Genomic DNA, 21155 nt, shown 5'->3' with positions numbered 1-21155 from the left:
TCCTTTTTTCCTTTTTCTTTTTTTTTTAATTTGTCACTATTAAGTACAACATCTCATAAAATGTATGAAGAAGTAGACCTAAAAATATGTAGTAAGGGTTTAAACCAAGGCAGCACGCTAACGTGGAACCAACAATTCAATTCAATTAAACCACTATAACAAAGCCGGCAGCCTGTATGTATTTTCTGCATGAAACATTACGGATAAAGTTTTGAACCCCGATAAAAATGTTAGCAAAGTCTCCCACTGGTGTCAGAAGGACCGGGTTTCACTTTACTGCTCTTTTGGCCTTAAGGGTTTCAGTGTATCTTCTCGACTAGCCCTGTAATTCTGAAACTATTTCTTCCTCTCATACAGTTTCTCATTCTATTGCTTTTTTCCCCACTGACAATTCTGTATCTTAGCAAAACATTTAGCAAACACAGAAACATTCCAGGGTGACCTCTGACAGCAAGAGTCTCTGTCACTCAACACCCACAGAGACGTGGGTCTTTTCCCGAGGCTGTGGCACGTCTCCTCTACAGTGACCGCTGGCACACAGACCCTGAGTCCCATCCCAATGACCCTGCTGATGGCAGCCTGCAGGAGTAGGACAAGTTTACGATTGCTTTTACGCCCCCATCAAAACGTTTCCATGCCCTGAAGGATCATGGAGAAAGGGAGGTCTGTGACTGATGCTGCGTTTTTGCCAGCTCTAAAGAAGAGTTTGGCACCAAAGACACGGTGTACACAGTAGACAGGAAAGAAAAATGTGAAACTGCTACACACTTCAGAAGGCTTTATGATTTCACTAGATGAGACAATAAAATCTGGTACTAGGTCCAATAAAGAGACACAGACAGCTGCTGCCATACTATCGGGCAAAGAGCCACCTTTACCCATTCACAGAAGTGGTTCAATTGCTAAGAAACACCAAATCCAGTCCAAACCAGCACAGCTTTGGTCCTGTCTATAACAAAACTGTCCAGCAAGTAAAATCCTGATCACAACTGTGCAACCCTGAGACAACTAAGGAAACAAAAAGTAAGTACTTTGCTCTGACATTTTGGACTCTGGAATGACGTCGTGTTTTATGTGGGTCACAACCTTTGCCTGGATTATATTCCTCAGCACAAGATTTAACGTCATCTTTGGAACCATATTGATCCTAGAAGGCGTTGGTGGTTTTACAGCAGTGGAAATTTTGTTTCAAACTTTGCTATTTCTGTCATTATTTCACACCACCGATTAACCTAGATGGGAGAAAGGGAAATGGTATACTCTTCCTCTCGCAGTTTGAAAATCAGCAATTGTGAAAACTGTTTTCACAGTGCATCCACAAACACATGTTCAAGCTGAGCACTTTTTTGTAACAGAAAATACCAACTGACTGTCAAGGCAAAATATGCACTTATGATCTTAAATTAACCTGTTTTAAGTTAAAAGCATTTAAAAATATTTCTATCAGAGTTATTTTTGATCTACCTTTGCATGACAAAAAAATAGTCAAACACATTCCTGCCACAATAAACACTCCATATACAGATTTAAACCCAGGAACTAATTTCCATGAAAAGTGGTAAATCGTTATGAACAGGTTTCTTAATCAAATTACTTAAGATCTTTTTAGCAGTTTGATCCAGCATAACTGAAATAAATAAGCACATATAGTGTATGTGTCAGGCATATTACATTCTCTAAAATATAAGGAAGCACAATTTCCAAAGCAAATCCTCTGTAAATGATCAGTATACATCAAGCATTGCTTAAGTACCTTGGTTAAGCTGTTCTTCCACTTGCTTGAATAGACCAGTACATCAGATCTGGGATGAGTAGTTCTTGCTAGAGTGTAGAGTGGTTTTTCAACTTTTTGTTTGGAATTGAGGAGGGAGAGAGCTACCTTTGTTGACAAACCAAGTGGATTGGGATTGTTGGGACTAATGGTCCATGTAGAATATGCAGAGATTTTCTGATCATTTTGCAGCAGATGCAATGGTTTTCTCTTCATGAGATAACACCAGGTAAAATTCGTTGTGGTCTTGAGGCTTGGAAATGACAACCTCTGCATTTCTCCTGCATTCATGGCAGTCAGTGTTGTTACAGGCTTTGCTTGGCCTGGGCTGTTGATGTGCTTGCTCTCATTATTGTTACTTGGGGACCTTCTTTCTTGACTGCTACTTACAGCCTTGGGAAGAGAACTCTGGTTATTCACTGGAGACAATTCAGATGGTTTTCTAACTACAAACACTGGAGATGTTGAAGACTTAACGTCTTCAGATTCTGGTGACTTCTTTAGGGTTTCTGAAACCCCAGTGTCAGATGAATGATGGTCAGGCAACGGCAGGTCTGAACTACTGGCCTTGCTGCTTTTTTCATGCTGTGTAACACTATCAGGATCCAAGAGGTGATTTTCAAGAGGCTCTGTGGTGCAAACTTGTCTTACCAAAACTGGTTTCTTTTGCTTATTAGTAGGGTCATTAGATCTAACATTCACTGAATGCAATGGTCTAGCATCTGTCATACAAGCAGCTCCACTCTCATCTTTAACACGTTTTTGCTGCTTTTCCATGGCAATATCTAAACTGTTGGCTGGGGAAAGCATTCGTTTACTTGAAGCTGTAGTTTCTGGTTGAGGGAAGAGTCCACTAACTGGCACTTTCTGAATGATATTCGAAGAGCTTGACAGAGGTGAGTTTCTGTTTCCATTTTCTGGTTGTGAATTTTCAAATTCAAATGAATTCGGCGAAGTCCTCTGATAATCTTTGTGAGATTTTGGCAGCTGAGTTTTGCCTTCAAGAGTTGGCACTGTCACAACATTTGTTTTGCAGATGGACTGATTTACCTGATCCTGGGTCACTAAAATGTGAGGAAGGGGTGCAACAGTTGCAAAGCCATAGGATGGCATGCTGCTGTGAATACGGACAGGAACTACAAAAGGAGGAATCTGACTGCTGCAGTTATTAGGGACAATTTGCTTTAGAGGAGGCACAGAGTATGGATTAGACATGTCAGACAGTTTAGTCTGCATTTCAAAGGAGGATGCGTTCTGATCCACCCCAACTTGACTTGGACCAGTCTGAGCTGATAAAGTATTTTTTAGCAATTTAGAAGAGTATGGCTGACCTATATGTAACGTTTTAACTTGCAGTTGATACTTTGGAGCAAAACAATCCTTGTTTTCATCAGGATGACAAGAAAGAGAGTCTGTGTTTGCTTGCTCCCCTGGGGCTGATGTTTTAGTAGATGGCTGAGAAGGCTGATGAGTCAAGGATAGCTGTCCTTGATTATTCAACACATGATCTAGAGGCTGCTGAACTGAAGACAGGCTAACAGAATTACAACTCTGAATTGCTGAGTGAGGCCTGGAGTTAGTCTGTGAATACTGCGTACTTGAAGGAAAGTCCACTGAAGATTTGCCAGAGGTCTGGAGCCTGTGTAATGGCATTGTGGGCACATCTGTAGCATGAGTTGTCTGCAAGGAAGAAGTTGATTTCACTTGAGGTTGTTGATTTTCTGGAGCAATATTTAAAGATATTTGTCTTACAAATGGCCCCCTCCTCCTTTCTAGCAGAGGCACGTGCCCAGCAGCTCCATTTGCAGATGACACTTTCGGAGTGGCTATCTCTACAAGTGGGACAGGTTTTGATGGAGACATGCTTCCACAGTCAAAAGACTTACTTCTGTAGTCCACAACCTCCATTGAGGGCTGCGTGCAGCTGATTTGCTCTGAGGCAGCACGTCTCATTTCCCGGTAATGAGGTCCAGGCACAGACAGTGCGTGTGAACCAGCAGGAATCATGAGGAATTCTGATGACTTACTAGCAGGCTCTGCTTTGGAAGGGTTCTCAGCCTTTAAAGTTTCATCTTTATCAAGTGAAGTTGAGAAACTGGAGGCATGAGACAAGCTACTCTCCCGACTTAGGCTTCTAGAAAGTGTGGAGTCAACACTTGATTCAGCAGATGAATGTTCCATTTCAGCCAAGCGAATTCTTTTCTTCTTCGGTGGAAGCTTTTCTGTTGGTAATTTTGACAGTGTTTCGCTGCGCTGTGGCCAGTTAAACCTTTCTGCCTTTTCCTGGTCGCTGCACTGGTTTTCTTGGTCTCTGTCTGGTTCTTCTGTGACCAGTATTTCAGGAACCTGGATGTTATGCTGTCGAACAAGCCTCGACGGCTGAAGCGGCGTGCTTCTCTCGTTGGAAACCAACTGGTTTCCCTGAACTTCCCCTCTAGGCGATTCTGACGACAAGGGTTGATGACGCTGGGGAGTATTTAGATGAGAGTGTCTATCTTCTTGGATTACAACAGTATTCAAGGAGCGGTGCTTTGCAACCTTGTTGGGCTCTTGAGAAGAAACTGGTGATAGTCTTTCAAACGACTCTGATTTCTCAAACGAGCTATTTCTGCTCAGTGAATTGGTGTGCTGTATTACTGAAATGCCAGTCCCTTGTCTTTTCAACTCCATCTTTTCTTGTGCAGCTGAACTGGCCTGCTTTTCAATAAGTGGAGCCATCTTTGGCTCTATAGTCTGATCTGTGCCTCGAGCCACAAGCTGAATTTGGGAACTCTGAAGCAGAAGTTTGCTTGGTTGTTGTGATCCTACCACTGTCGTTGCACTGTATTTTGACACACTGGAAGAATTTGCTGGCTTGCTTTGGCCTTCTGTGTTCTTCGATGGTATGCTCGTATCATTTTGCTGTGGGTCATCATCATCACCAACACTTTTCATTTTCCTTCTTTTCCTTATCTGGGGTGTCTGCTCCCAGACGCCAGTTGAAGTAGTGACTCTGTAGTGTAGAATTTGAGGCTGTGTACTGTTTGTAACAGCTTTATGCTCAGGCTCCCGGATTGCTGCTTTAGTTTTAGGTCCATGCAACTCTGAACAATAAAATTTCTTGTGGTTTTCAAAATTTTCCAGTTTTCTATATCTGTTTCTGCAGGTTTCACATTCAAACATTGTTCCTCGTACCTGAGGGGACTTCTTTGTTTTTTCTAAATTTGATCCCTGTGCCAAGGATTTGCTCCTTTGCAATAAGGATTCATTTGATAAATTACACCCCAGATAACTTTCTTCTACAGATCGCACCAGTCCTAGACCTTGGCTTTCACCAGTAGAAGAATCTTCTATTGCTGCCTGTCTAACAAGGGTCCGAGGATGTCCGCCTTGGTTCAGTGGAGTAGCAGGTCCCGATACAAAAACATCATCATATAAAGAGCCAATCTTATCATCAAATGACTGGCTTCCTCGAAGGGGATGAGAGGGAGGTATTACATTTGGAGGTACTGCTGAGTAACTGGTGGTAGGCATGGAATTACTTCGTGTTATAGGTAAACAGTCAAGGGATGGTACAGAAAGAAGAAAAACTTGCTTTGATTTCTCAGTGGGCGTGAAAGGAGACTTTGGTATATCAGAGCTTGAGCTAGTTCTTCTTCCCATAGGCTTTAAATCAAACTGGAAAGAATCTTTAAATATGTAGGATTTTGGTGAATCTATGCTTCCTCTTCTTGAAAGAGATGTTCTTCTTGGTTTCACGCTATCTAACTGTTTGTCATCTACAACAGCTTCATTGTCAGAAATTAACTTTGAGATACGCTCTTCAAGAGTTTTTGTTGCCAAGGGAGGTCGCATTTGGCCAGAGAGAATCAGATTTTTTTCAGCACAAACAGTCTGTACCACTGATGCCACCACACCACTTGTTCGGGGCACACAGGGCAGGTTTTTATTTGGATCTTTCTCAGAGGTCAACAATCCCCTTACAAAAGGAGCTGGAGGGCTCATTGTCTGATCGGCACTTTCAGAACGAGAGAAATAACCAGAATCAGTACTACCTAAACTTCTAGGGCTCAAAAGACATTTTCCTTGCTGATCTTGAGAACCATCAGTTGCCTGTTGTCTCTGGAGCTGGGCATGCACTGATCCTCCTGCAGATCCCAGCTGTTCCTCTAATACACCCGCTTCTACTTTCTGATGCTGCTTTATGTCATTCTCCTTGAATGAGCCTGTATGTGTTACATTTGACTGAAGAGCTGTCACTTTAGAATCTCCTTTTCTCTGTGCTGCAGCAAGCTCGGGTGCTGGTTCGGTTACTTTTGGGCTATCAGCCCTTAATGGAGAAACATTTACAGGATGAACGACTACTTTTGGTAAAGCTGCCCTTACTTGAGGTTCTGCATCATGTAACGAAGAGTCACCTGGTATACAATCTGGGTTGCTTACTGGAATAGGACTTCCTTTCTGCAATGTTTCTGCACTCGAAATGACTTTCACTAATTGTGCAGGTTCCAGTTCTTGATCATCTTGTCTTTCATCGGCAGTGCCTTCATCTTCACTTTCACCGCTTTCTTCCACATCTGAATGAATGCTAAGTGCTTTGTCCGAGTCATGAGACAAGAAGAGGCCACCCGAATCTGGTTGTAGAACAAGTCCAAGTTTGATAGCGTGTGCATGAGATTTTTTGTGCTTGTACAGATTGCTTTTGGTTTTAAATGAAAACCCACAAGTCACACAAGGATATGGTCGCTCTCCAGTATGAGATCGGATGTGCTTTTGGAGAACACTGGGCTTGGCACAGGCCCGATTGCAATACTCACAGACGTATTTCCCTAGCTTTTTAGGCTTCTGGTCTTTTAAGAGGTTACATATTTGTTCTACACCATGGTTTACAACTGATGCTATCTGGGTTGAATTATACACGGGACCTATAGGCAAGTGTGTTGAACCTGATGTGCTAATTGACAGAGGTGAAGACGAACTAGCTACTAACTGGTTTTGAGAAAAAACCTGAGTTACTGTGGAAGATGAGGTGTGAACAACAGAGGAAGTTACTGCTATGCTGTATATCTGCTGGAGCTTGGGGTTTTCTTGACTCTGCTGTTGCACCAGAGACCTAGTTAAACTTGGACACATAACAACCTGGTGATTTTGTTGACTGGTTTTAGTAATAAGGTCTTGTGAATGAGAAACTGATTGGCCTTGTGCTTGTCCAGTCTTGGCTGTTGTTGCTACATGCACATTGTTCAACGTACACGGGTAATAGTGAGGTCCAGCTGCAAACTCTTGCTGTGACAAAGCAGGCTGATTTTGAACACTTATTGTATTGGACGTGAGACTAGAAGAGGTGCATACAGTTTTATTTGGTCTCAGTTTCTCTATTTGCATCCCATAAGGGGGGCACTCTTGTGCTAAGGTGTTCAGTTCAGGCTCCATAGCTTTTAATAAGACATCGAATGCAGTACGCGTACATGGGGATGACGTACTGCAATCAACAAAATTATTACATTCATTACTGTCAGTCTTTGTTTTACTTGATGAGGAGTTTAAGGGAGGTTTCCTCTCTGCTGAGTTCAGTTGGTTTGCATCCCCCGCTGCCTGTTTACACAAATCTAAGGACTGATGCGTCAGTGAAAGCTTTGTCTGCATTGATGCCTCAGATTTGGTTGTTTCAACACTTATCTCACTACAAAGTGTTCCCCCATTTTGTTTGGTACATTGATTTCCATTTTGCACGGGCAGGTGATCCTGTGCCATGGTGTGTTCCGAGGCATCTGGAGGAGCTTTTAGTGGTGAAGGCTCTACATTTTGCTTGACCTTGGCTTCAGCGGGGCTTCTCAAAGGCGATTTTGGTATTTTTTTAAGATGGTTTTCAGACACAATCTTTTTTCTTTTCACACCCTTAATTGTATCTTGGGTTCCTCTAGTACCAGCATCAGTGATTTCTGTTAAAACACAAAGAGAACAAAAAAGAATATTCAAACTGGATAATACAGGGTTTTTTTTATTTATACCACTTTATCAACTCTTAGTTTCAACAGTAAGCCCTGGGGCAACAGGACTGACGTTTGTCTCTCCAGCCTCCAATACTTTCTTTTAACAGTAAAGGTATCTTAGTGAAGATCTATTTTGTTTTTATCTAAAATGAGCAATGCTTTCTAACTGATGCTCGAAGACATCACAAAAGTAATTCACTATAGGAAAAGCTTCAAAGACAATGTAAGAAAAGAAAGGCTACTGAAGTTTTAGCAACTCCTTTTCAGATAAGTAAAAGCCAGCCTCTCTCTTGCACTGGTTTAAAAATCCAAATCGTTATAGGAGGAAAATGAAGAACCAAGACACATGTCATGTTTGTCACTTTTTCCATCTATATGTTCCCATAGTCAAGCAATGAACACAACTTCCTCATGGTTATATTTGTAGGTAGATTTATCATGGAAATGGCACAACCACCCACACCATCTGTCAAATACTGTATTTCAGAGCTCCAGTTACTGAACTTCAATAGCATTTCAGATGAGCAACTACTGCAGATGAATAAAATCAGTCACACTTAAATGACTTTCTATTTGTGCATCATGAAACAAAATAAACTAAATTTAAATTATTTCATAACTAGCTACACTTGTTGCTGATTATAAGCAGATATGCACACGAGTTTTAGGGAGGTAGTGAAGAGTAAACGAATTGGAGTATTATTCAGCAGAATAATTTTGCAGCAAGTACTTATATTTGTAGATAGTCCAATTTCCTCTATAATAAAAATACATATAGACTGAATTTGAGTATTGATACTTAGAAGTTTTTCTTTTTTATAGACACCCGAGTTACACACCTTTGTCTACCTCAAATGAGTGATGTTCCATCTATCAGCTTTTATTTTTTTTTTTTTACTTCTTTCCTAACATACATGCAGTCCTAGCCATTGCCTCAGCTAGCATCACTGGTACTGCAGAGGAATATCAAATGGATGGAAATTCATTTTCTTAAGCTTTAACATACTCCTTCATTAGGCTGTTAGCCAAAACCCTATTCATCTGATTGCCAATGTTAAAAGCAAAGGAAGAATCCGATGTGACCAGAGGGTTGATGGCTCTGAGAATGTTCAGCTGCATGTTCACATTTTGGGAAGCAGCACTGAGTAACCCCATGCAGTATGTTTACCTGCACACTCAGGAACAGAGGTTTATGTGCACTTCTAGGCAAAAAACAGCTCTAAGACAACATATACAGGGACAAAATTCTCACAGTCAACTCCACAAGGAGGCAAGCAGAGAAAGCTCCGGCACCCCAGTACCCACCAGCCCTACGGTGCCCTTGGAGCGGCACGACTATCCCCTTGCAGAAACACCAGCTGGCTTCCGTACTGCAGTGGGAGGAAAGCCAATGCAGCATGTGCATCTAACAGGAGATACTGCAGTTGATGAATCCAGGGTGGAATTCCTGCTCCATGCAGAGGAAATCCAGGCAATGCTCAAAGCTTGTCTAGCAGAAGAGAATGCAAAGTGACCAGCAGGAGAAAAAAAAAAGCAAAAGATGGTATGTTTTCTCCATGCCAGAGCACAACTCTTTCTCCACCAATTAGTGCTTTTCCAGAGCTTTCTGTCTCCTTCACTTCAGGCACAGATATTGAGTATTTGAGTGAATGAGGAGTGACAGGTAAGGACAGATAAATGTGTTTGGGGTTTTTTTTGGTTGTCTCTTACCAAAGCAGCATCAAGTCTCTGAAGGTTGTGTTTACTTTTACAAGGAGCATATAAGAAAATTCACACCCGAAATTTTCTTACTTTTACTTGATATTGTAAATTACTTGTTCTTTTGAACCAAATTTCTTTCTTTTTTCTTCACTTTTCACATATTTGCTTCCAACTCGATGCCAACTTAATTGTACGCATATATTCACTGAGGGTGAATGGATATTCAGCAGATTACCTTGCAAACTGAAAGATTAAAGACTAGACATCACACAGTGTGCTGGTTTTGGCTGGGGTAGAGTTAACTTTCTTCACAGTGGCTGGGAATTATGGAGTCATGGTTGCATGGTGCTTGGTTGCCAGCCGGGGTGAAACCACAACACACATAATTTATAGCAAATGTGAAAGCTCTGCAGAACCCAACCTATTCCTCTCCCAGTCCTACCAAAGAAAGCATAACTATGAAGAGTAAGAGCCTGTTTTGTCACATTCAGCAGTCCTATGAAAAAGATGCTTGAATCACTGGCTCCAAATCCTACTTATGGGGGCTGTGTGCTCCTTTGTGAATCCAGAAAGAAATTTCGGCGGTAATTGTTCACTTACATGAACTTTGGATTTATTGTTTTATCACCAAAACATATTCCTATTAGACTGGATTTAATATACTCGAAGCCAAGTAGTCTTCCATCACAGTGTTTTGTACTTTTCATTGCTTCACAGTTAAACAGTGGCTTACAGTAATAAGTTATCATTGATATTATTAATGGTGAATTCTTTAAAATTCATAGTCTACTGTAACTGTTTTTTCTTCAATAACAATAAAAACCAGTTTTACGTGAATCAAAGAGAAAATAACAAGGTAATTACATAAAAGAGTGCTTTTAGCCATGGTTTGGTGATCTCTCTGAAACATGGCCACGTTAATTGAGTGTAAGTAATTTGGTTCCTTTTATGCACACACTGTAGCTTTTATCCTGTCACAATCACGCCCCCACACCGATCATACTGCCAGTGTTTGTACCGGAGCACTACGGGAAGAGCTGGGCAGATTACAACATAGCTAGGAAGGTAAGAGTGCCAGGAATTGCATACATTCAAGCAAACATGCACAAAAAAGTCTAAGGTGTTTCATACTACAGCAATCGAGCAATCAAAGGATGTGCTGTTTCCTGATGCCTCAGAATATTCAATAATTACTGTTTCTGGGTTCCAACCACGTAATGCAAAAGCACAAGCATACTCAATCTGCACTGGTGAAATGGAAACCAACACAGCTAAAAGATGTAATGAGACTTACAATAGCCTTGAAGAAAGTAAAAAGTTATCTCTAATCTAACAATCAAGCAATTAAAAAATTAGTTCATTATGAATACAAGATCAGAATTTTCCATAATCTCTTTTCTGCTTTACTTTTAAAAAATGCTGTTCAACATATTCTAAAGCATAAGAATGGTTTGGGAAATGGAAAAGGAAAGAGAAAAGAATAAACAAAGGCAAGTTATGCACTGCATTATGTACAGAAATAGTAAATTTTTTTCAGTCTTCATAACCCCTAATTGTGCTGCTTCTATACCAATAAAATTCTAGTTTACAGAAAGCATGAGAACTAGTTTCTTGTTTGTATTTCTGACTCTGTTTTCTGTGATCCCAGAGGCGGAGTCACAGATTTGCTTCAGTGCATCTGTCTATAAAATCTTGTACTTTCTTGACAATGGCTTAACAAAGCTTAATAATGGTTTAAGTCCTGTGCTCTACTCCTGGATAATTTAGAAATCCTTATTACTATTAATGGTAATATTCACCTCATGTTTGCTAACAACCAAACTTCTAGCATATTCTGGGGAAAAAAGGAACTTCTGACAACTTTGTTTCACTTATTTTTAGCTTGTCATTTTTCTCGTGTAAGCCTTAGCTTTGTATTCCCAGTTTATGTTGAAGATATTCCACCACACATTTCTTAATCTACAGCTACATGCTTGCACAAAGGTCAACTGCATCAATATTTCCAGAGGCATCAACAAACCTGGTGGAAAGTGTCAGTCCCAAAATGCTACACACTCCTCTGCCTTTTAGAGCTACCAACTTTCAGGAGTGTGATGACTTGTCAGGGCCATGTACCCCCATCAACAAACTGACACTGAACAAAGAGAATGTGAAAACATCCTCATGTGAAGAGAAAAAAGAAAAAAGAAGTTGATTTGCTTTTCTTTCTCTCCCTGACGCTTTGTGTGCTCTGCTCACCTCCCTCTGCAATCACCAAGGCCTTCTCATCGGTGGTAATTCCCCTTTTTCCCTGGTGATAAAGTGGTGCTGTTGAGAAGTGCTGTTACCTCAGTCAGATGTCTAAAAAGAATCTTTCTCATAAGTTGTATTACATCAAATAGGATTAAGTTATCTAGCCCAGGAGAAGAGGGGACAATGCCATTCTTCTCAGCACCTTGCCTTTCACATCCCAGGGACACCAGAGCATCTCTTTTGTGCTTTGCCTGCTTGGTTTTGTTCTGTTTGCTCTCTTTTGCTTTGGTATGAATTCTACACTCAAAACATGACAAGAAAAAACTGATATTTCTAAACATGACTTTGTTCACCTACCATTTCTCTGATGCACGTCACTCTATGTACAGAAGATAGAGCAGAAGAACCCAGGTGTGATGGTGTAGATAGCAATTTGGCAAAGTAACTCACGCAGCAAATAAAGAGAGGTTATAAGCGATCTGATTTTTTTCCTTCCAAAGCATTTACCAGTGAACTAGACAGTATCTTGACAAAATGATCTCAATGGCTTTGTTTAAGTAACTTCCAGAACTGCCTGTCTAAAAGCCTACATGTTATTACAACACCCACTCTTTCTCTCCCTTCTAATAGAGCTACATGCTTGCACTTAAAAAAAAGGAAGAGAGTAAGAGGGAACTGAAGCAGGGCACCAAGCTCCCTTCTCCCTCAGTGCTGCCCTGTGAGTATGGAGCAAGCAACCACTATCTGTCCCTGCAGCCCAATGAACAGCATAATTTCCATCTCGTGCACCCATTTTATGCTGCAGAATTTAAAAAAATCATTGATTTCTTCCATACAAGAGACCAGATTTTCAAATCCAAGTGTCTGATCTGTACTTCAGCTGCCAGGGCACTGCAAGTAAGGTCAAGTCTCTTCTGAAAGTGTTCAGTTACTAACTGATGCCTTAAATGTATGGCTAAGAGGTTCCTCTGACACCTGACAATGCTAGTGATCCAAAGATGGAAAGGTTTCCAAAAGAGAAAGACCATTACTAAGGATCTTATTCTGATTAAAGCTAAGTTTCCTATGTCTTTAGATACTTCTTATATTCTTATTCTTGACATCTTATTTAATTCTGATTTTGCTGAAACTACCAAAAGCACTTATGAATCACCCCACTGGGTCTGTTTCCATGAATAAAGAACATTATTATGAGATAAAGAAATAAGTCTTGTTGGCAAATATAAAGCCAGTAGAACTTACACTAAATGCAGCAAGGAATAACTAAACTTTCATTTTTTATTAAATGGCTTCTTTAGCTGCATACTGCTTTCTATGTGTTAAGTACGGCCATAAATATTTTTCCTGAAATTATAGTTTTTCTGAAGCATAAAACAAATCCCAAACAACAAAACCTTTATTACATAACCACACATACAACTATGAAAGTGTTCACAGACAACAAGAGAACGGAAAGATTTGAACAGGATTAACAAAAGCACCATGCTTAATTTTAAGTACAAATAGAATAGGATTTTAAAGCCAATCAATAACACTTTTAGAAGTCTTATTTCAGACACATAATTTCAGATTTATTGAGATGGCCAGAGGGTGGTCACTCCCTGTTTTGGAAGTCAGGAGACAAGTCAAAGAACCTGGGGCACTCCAAGTTAGCAGTGGTATCTGAAAACCTATGTCAGCAGGGTTAATGTATGCTTAAGTTCTTTTACTACTGAGAACACCAGTCCTAACATATATAGAACAGATTCTTAAAAAAAACCTTTATCTGTATGTAAAGCATTTTTCACATGAATTAATTGCAAAGAAAAGTAGGGAGGAGTTCAAAGGCTAAAGCCTTTGACAGCGATTGGATCAATTGTTCCTCTGTGCCAATGTTTGTCCCTTTGTTCATATCAGCAAATAGTGGACAATTCCATAAGGCAGGGATAAGGTAAATATGGCTTCATTATTTCACACTGCCTGTAAACACATGATTATTTTTCTTGGTGTTTTTAACAGACAGCACTAAGCTCTGGTTGATACGTGACCCATCAAAGGTATTATATTGGCTGTCAGGCAGACAGGGGTTCCCCAATCCTCTTTAAAGGGTCATTTCACACCAGATTTTTCTACTGGAATGACTGTTTTATTAGCATAATGTCTCATTATTAACCAAACTAGCAAACATCCTACTAACACAAGCTCCAGGAAAGGTGCACCTCTGTTAATATGTCGTACCAGCACCCATCTGAGTAGTGCCATTAACCTCAATAACAGCACACATTTTCGTGAAGTCAAATTAAATTTTATTGCTCCCTACTATCACATCCTGGCAAGCCCATAAAATCAGTGCATGTCAAGCTTATATATTAAAAGTAATTGTAGAGAAAATGTATATTGATATATACACCAAGAAATCATACACTGTACCTCTACCACTAAATAAATTTTCCAAATTTAAAAAATCAGTATTTCATATCGTCACAAGACAATTCAGGTGGGAAGGGACCTCAGCAAACCTCTAGTCCAGCCTCCTGCTCAAATCAGGGCCAGCTATGGGATCAGACTAAGGTCTTTAGGGCTTTGTCCTATAAGATCTTGGAAACCTCCAAGGAGAGAGTCTACGCAGCCTCTGCAAGCAGTATCTTCAACTGCTTTATTGTCCTTGTTGGGAACAAGCCAGTCCATGCCACTCTTGTTTGAACTTGTTACTACTGCCCTTCATCCTCTCAACACGCTCCACTATGAAGAGTATGACTCCATCTTCATGACAACCCCCTCCAAAACCACCTCTTCTCAATCTTGAATGAGCCCTAGTCCCTCAGTTTCTCCTCAGAGGACAAGTGCTCCAGGTCCTGATAGTTGTGGTCCCTCAACACTAAACTCACTCCAGGTTTCTGATGTTCAGCCTGCACTGGGAGCAGGGGCAAAACTGGAGTATCTAAAGGTGGTATAAGGATTGCTGAGCAGGGGAAGATAATCCCTTTCCTTGGTCTTCTGGTTGTGCTTTCATTTACATAGCTCACAATGCTGTGGCCTCCCCTGCTGCCAGGTGTGCTGCAGGCTGGTGTCCAGCTTGCTGCCCACCACACTCCCAGGGCCTTTCCATGAAGCTGCTCCCTGGACTGCCAGTCCCCAGCCTGGGGATCCTGCTGCCTGGGTGCAGGGTTTTGCACTTGTACCTGTTAAACTCCTCCCCTGGTTGTCCACCTACCCAGACCTTACCACCCTAACCTGGATACAACAATCTTGTGGGAGACAGTGTCAAAAGCATTCTTAAAGTCAAGGTAAAAAATGACATCCAGTGTCCCCTTGTTCCCAAAACCTCTAACTTTATCATAGCAGTCTATTGACTATTTTATGATAATCATCACAGCTTTCATCGATTTCCACTGTTATGAGACCAGAATATATGAAGCTGAACGTCTCAAAGTAGTTTTGCTCATGTTTATACCCAATACACTGCTGGCATGCTTCCATAGGTCTTCATCTTATTTAAGTCATCAGGATCAGAATACATACCAATGACACATTCTCTGGCTGCACCAGGAACAGCATCCCCAGGAATCCTGCTTTTCTATTTTTCTTGTTGCTTAATTCCTTTTCCCACTTGCAACTTCCACCAAACAAATCACATCACTAAATTCTGGTCACATTTCATCTTGGTAATGGCAAAAGTAACAGGCACCTCAACAAAAAAAATGCAAAGTAAAAATATTCTGCTCATATGCAATTTTGGGGTTTTCAACTAAACATTTTGTAAGAAATACTCATATTGCTGGCTATCAAAAAGTAAGTTTGCCAGTTAAGAACTGGCAAATATTTAACAATGTGTAGTACAAATGGTAAAGTCTAAACTATACAATCTACTGTTTCCACTAATTCTATATTAAGAGAAGGGAACTAACACTTTGAAGGTAACACTGAGAAAAGGAAGAAGTATTTATTGCCTTAGAGTAATGTTTCCCTGAAATAATAGGCCTGCCTGTATTTCAGACTAGCATGAGGGAGACAGGAGTTGGTGGCAGAGTGAGCAAGGGGCTCCTCAGTCCTCAGGTCTCAGCATCTCTCTCACCAGTGTCTGAATTGCAAAGTTACACTGCGGCTAAAAGGGGAGGATAATGTTCTGAACTGACTGAAGGTAGGGTGAAGAGACACAGATATGATATACAATCATTAATTCAAAACACAAAAGGTTCCTCCCCAAGAAACAAGAACACATATAACCTTGTAAGTGCAGCCACAAAGGCATCCTCTGGGCTAGTCCTCACACACTAGGTGAAATACTGTGGCACCGTAGCGAGAGCAGGGCAGATTAGCTTTGTAAATTGTGCAATAACATTTTAGCATACAGAAAGGGAGACACCTTTGCCCAGAGGCACACAGCTTCGACTTATCAGGAAGCTCCCGGTGATACAGTTTCATCCCAGGTGTGAGAGCCTGTCAACTCTTGTTTGGCCTTGGGACAAGTAAAGAGTAAATGATTAGCTGCAGTCTGGTGCTGTCTTCCTGGCAGCACCTTTTCAAGTCATGGATACTCACATCAGGACAACACTGATGTCTGATGGGGTGTAAGGACATGATTGCCCTATGCTAAGAAGACCAAGAAATATCTTCTTTAGAAGAGTTTGGTCTCATTTTGTGCATTTAGCATGTTGACGTCAGTGAAGAAAGTAACAACCAGCAGATCTTTACCCATAAAATCAGCATGCTTGATGAGGAAGACCATGAAGATCAAACAGCAATAAACATCTGACAAGTGAGGTAACAAGAGAGCCTCGGCTGAGAAATGCCAACATCCATATGTGAACAGGAATCAAATGCAACATTTCAGCACATCTGAAAATCTCTGACCAAAGTGAAACAGGATTATTTTTTTCCCAAAAGAATTAATTTCCTGCCCAGCATGGAACACATTAAATGAAACACGACATTTGATACCGATCAAGACTTCCCACCATCATGTGTGTAAAGAAACCAGCAGAGGTTGAACCACTGTGAAGTTTCACAGGACTTGACACTGAATGACAGAGGAAAGGCAGTGCAAGAACAGCAGACTCTGACCACACAACCTATAGTTAATGCCTAACTATGCACATAAAATGGCAATATATGAACGTTCAGCAGGCGCATACACTACAGTATTTTAAACATGCTGAAAAAAATAAAAATATTTACCATATTAAGTAGCCTTGTATTACAGCCCTTTAACAGCTCCATATTCCTAATCTATACAGAACCCTTCATACTAATCTAAGAAAAGTAATCACATCTTAAGTGCTGTTAAAATAAAGCACATTGGCTAGGAGCAGGTGGAGAAACAACATTATGATAGTTAACATCAGCAGCAATCCTGGTCTGAGAAGTTCTTCCTTGCTGGGCACTCCAAAGGCAAGCAAAAACGCAGGATGTCTCCCTAGAGGTAAATTAATGAGTTCCCAGTCAAAGTCTAAGCAGAAACCAGTTCCACCTAGTTATCCAAGTAAGAATAAAGCTGTTAAAATTAACTAAAATACCTTAGGGACATCTGGAAATTTTCTTTGAATGTCAGGGAATGTTATCAACAGTTTCATGACTAAAGCACCTGTTTGTAATTTTAGGATGTCCAGTTGTTACTGGAAAGTTAGGATTTGGCTAACAAATCATTAGAACAACTTCTACCTCCAACACACTGAAAAACAAAGGCCATGGAAACAGAACGACAGGCTCATGAAACAGCAGCCAGTTTAAGAGTTATCAGCACAGAGCAACTGCTACATGGTCAGATGAGATACTGAATGTAAAATACCCAAACATGAGTCTGAGGGGAAAAAACAGAAATGAAAGGAACAAGACGTTAACTAAACCACCCTTGCACATAATGGTGTTCAAACAGAACAAGCTCCTTAGTCACATTCTCCTCATTTCTTTAACATAATCTTCCATTTGAAAAACAGGGATCAAACGGAGCAATTTCCATACTGCCTGTTGCAGCTGAGGAGGAAAGAGATCACACCTAACAACCATATTACTTAAAAATAGAGAAAGGAACAGGAGGTTTGGCAAAGACAGTAGGAAAACTCTTACACTGCAGGTCTTTCTTTTGGGACTAAATGGTGCTGTGAACATGACAAAAGCAGAAGAAGTTGATTTGATGGAAATCTACACACAAAGAATATCCTAATCATGGAAGCTGGGTCTGGCATTCTAAAGGTGGGAAAGATGATCTCCCTGAGGGTAGGAAACATCCACACACGCACCATTTTAGGAGATTCCTAAGGAAGACTCCACCCACATCAACCTATAAGCTACCAGAGAGCTGTACACTATATCCAACTCACCATTCATATGTTATATTTTCCCTTCAAAAGGAGACCAAAGAAGACCAACAACTCCCTGAGCTAAAGGAGTATCACGAAAGTATGAAAAAAACATTCATTACTCATATGCAAGGCAGACTACAATCTAACAAGTAAAAAAAATCTTGCTTTTCCACAACTGGCTTGCTCCCAGCTAACATCAGCTAAAATTAGCACCCTATTGCATTTACTACACATGCGTAGGTATGTCTCCCTAATTAGCCAGTTTGTTAGCTCAGCATCCTCCCACCACAAAAATGAGCTTGTTCTGGCCTCAGATTCTATAAAGTTGCAAGAAAGCCTTCTATTCATTAAAGTAGGACCAGGCTCAAAATGTTACTGTGTCTGAAAACATAGCCACTGCTTTAACAATATACTGTACTGTGGATTTGGAATTGACACTCTCCATTTACTATCAAGAAGATGCTTTTTCAACAGTTGTTTTATAATGTTAATTTGCAAAATGTCCCTTAGAAAATTATACTTGCAGGTTGGAATCTCTTTTGCTGAACTGTCACTCAGGAAATTTGCTATACTTGTCAGAAAAGTCAAAATACTATTACTTTAACATTCCATTAATGTTTTAACCAAGTTCTCATAATAGCTCCAAAGGATGAAATGTTCAATTTAAAACTGTAAATCTGTTTGTCTGCCTGTCAAAACACCACCAGTTCTTGCTACGTCTAGCACCAGCAGCGGATTTACTGAGCAGATTTCAGCTGCTAGTAGTCTAAACTAAATGTACTAACCAAAAAAAAATTAAAATAGAAATAACAGATACAGACATTGACTCACAACCCAGGAGGTTTACAGGAGCTAGAAAACTTCCCTGCGTTAAGCCCTAATTCTAGCATTGTCTCTCAGAGCAAAGAACATGTAAACATCCCCATTTTTATCAGTTTGCCCTCACTGGTAAAGTGAGGACATTAAAATGTACCTAAGTATTGAAGATAGGAGCAACGAAAAATGAGGTTAAATGATATCAGAGATTGCTTCTCCTTCTAGGGAAGTTGGGAGAGTTTTCTCACTGTCCATCATGGGCACAAAACCCTGCATTGAATGTGCCTGAAGACAGAAATGACCTTTCAAGTCGTCACTGTTGTTATTAGCAGCATGCAATATTCCTTCAGTGAGAAAGAGATTTTAAGAATAGATGTGACTTTATGAAAATGTGATATCTTGTACAAGACAAACAGTTCCTGCATTAAGCCAATCACAGCTATCTGAACTGATGTAAATATTTTAGGAAGATAGCTCAGTCTTGAATTAAAGCCTTATAGTTTCACGCACACAGAACAATTTAAATAAACTTCCTTTCAGATAGATATATTGACATATTTAAATGCAGATACAAACATTTGATTAAATCAGATATCAGGAAAATGCACAACCAAATTGCATGAAATATCATTGCTTAGTGGTAGTTTTGACCATTTGGAAAGTAAATGCTCTAGTGTATGTAAACAAAAAAATAAAAAGGCAAGTAATCCTATCGCCAGTGTTAACGTACAGGACACCACTGTAACTTGCAGTTTCTGAAGATGATATACTTCCATTTACAATGATTGCATTTCTAGCCCATATGGTTGCTGAAGATAAGGATGGAAAGATGAAAGGAATCTAACTAAAGATCTTGGTTACGTATCTTGCCCAGAAAGTAAGGGAGTTTCCTACAAATACAAAATGGGAAGAAAATGTTTTGGACTAATGATAGTACATGGGCACCACAGTAGCAAAGAATCCAGAGAGCTCATGTACAAACCTACTGGAAAAATTCAGAGAAATAATCTGTGGAGGATGAAGTCACACTAAGCTGGTTAATCAAATGATAGAACAGTATTGACTGCAGCTGACTGATAGTGTTCAAGGCCAGGTTGGATGGGGTTCTGAGCAACCTGGTCTAGTGGAAGATGTCCCTGACCATTGTAGGGGGGTTGGAAGGGCTTGGATGATCTTTAAGATTCCTCCCAGCCCAAGCCATTCTATGATTCTATGATGACCTAGGGAGCAGGGCATGCCACCAGCATGCAGTGCTCCCACCTGCTTTTTGGCAGGGAGAGGTGCAGTAGCAGGAAGCAGGACTGGGAGTGCCTGTGAGGAGTGGAGAGGAGGGAAGTGACCTGGCTGCCCCTTTGGGGCCAGATGGTGGGCCAGTGAGAGTCGTCTGTAAGACGGGACATGACAACATGAAAACAGCATCAATCTTTAAGGTAATACATATGCAACACTTTGTTTATCTAAGCAGAATGCTAGTATATTTATAATAGTTTATTTCAAACTCTCTCTATAATTTTGTCAACAACATGCATCCATTTAGCAAGAGGGATGATAAAGCAGGGAGGGTTGGAAGGACTCTGAAGATACAAAATATGTCTCCCACGAATCTGCAGCAGAACCTACATTTCTGAACTAAAGTCTCATGCTTTCATTTATAGAGACAAACTTCCTCACTCAAACCTCACTGTTGTTCAATTTACTAGAAAAATAATATTCCAGTTAAAAAACAGCAGATGGGCAAACAAGGTAAAGGGCATTTAATTTCGGCTGCCTCTCCTCCATGCCAACACACTGCTTTGAAGGGACTGCGAGTGTGGGAGGGGAACATATGTGCATGTGGATTGTGCATCTCAAAGAATATTTGCTACTGGAATGCAATCTCTCCCTTCTTTTCTCTTTCTGTGCACAATAGCTCAAATGTCTGTTCACTCTGTGGGTGATTCCACACACCTATATGGGGACCTAAAAAAGCAAATGGAGAGTCCTACCATTCTGTGTGCAAACAATGACTATAGAGCCACTAGTCCAAATACTTTGTCAACCTTTAGGCTTCAGAGATAGATCAGCACCCACTGAGAGAGCTGACGGAGGCTTTAGGTAGCTCCACAACAGAGGCTGGAAATTGAGGTGTATTTCAACAGCACCCCAGAAGTTGCTTCGACCTTGCTGGAGTGCAGACCAGGGCTTTGAATGGTTCTGTCTAGGTGGTTTTTCAGTAAACAGTGACAGAGCCTGCTGCCATTTGACCAACCACTGATCAAGTCAGGTAAAATACTTGGACCTGCCAATGTTTCTGTATGTCAGGATGAAAGTGAAGAGGCATGAGACTATAAAAAGAGAACTGATCTATGTGAAATTTTGATACCGTCTTAGGGACATATCTGT

General features: G+C 40.5%; 1 protein-coding gene across 10 annotated transcripts in view; it reads right to left on the bottom strand.

Moving 5' to 3' along the window:
• HIVEP1 (HIVEP zinc finger 1) overlaps nucleotides 1–21155 on the bottom strand; it is a 128977-nt gene that overhangs the window by 30757 nt on the left and 77065 nt on the right. For all 10 annotated transcript variants that reach the window (XM_050306767.1, XM_050306846.1, XM_050306683.1 and 7 more), the window contains one exon: nucleotides 1754–7692. In XM_050306767.1, coding sequence (XP_050162724.1) covers nucleotides 1754–7692 — 5939 coding nt within the window. The remainder of the gene's footprint in view (nucleotides 1–1753; nucleotides 7693–21155) is intronic.

Source organism: Myiozetetes cayanensis, unplaced genomic scaffold, assembly GCF_022539395.1.
Source record: "Myiozetetes cayanensis isolate MyiCay16 unplaced genomic scaffold, myiCay2020 scf1, whole genome shotgun sequence".
Classification (NCBI taxonomy): Eukaryota; Metazoa; Chordata; class Aves; order Passeriformes; family Tyrannidae; genus Myiozetetes; species Myiozetetes cayanensis.
The sequence above is the reverse complement of the archived record's forward strand: the minus strand, read 5'-3'. Positions and strand labels throughout refer to the sequence as shown.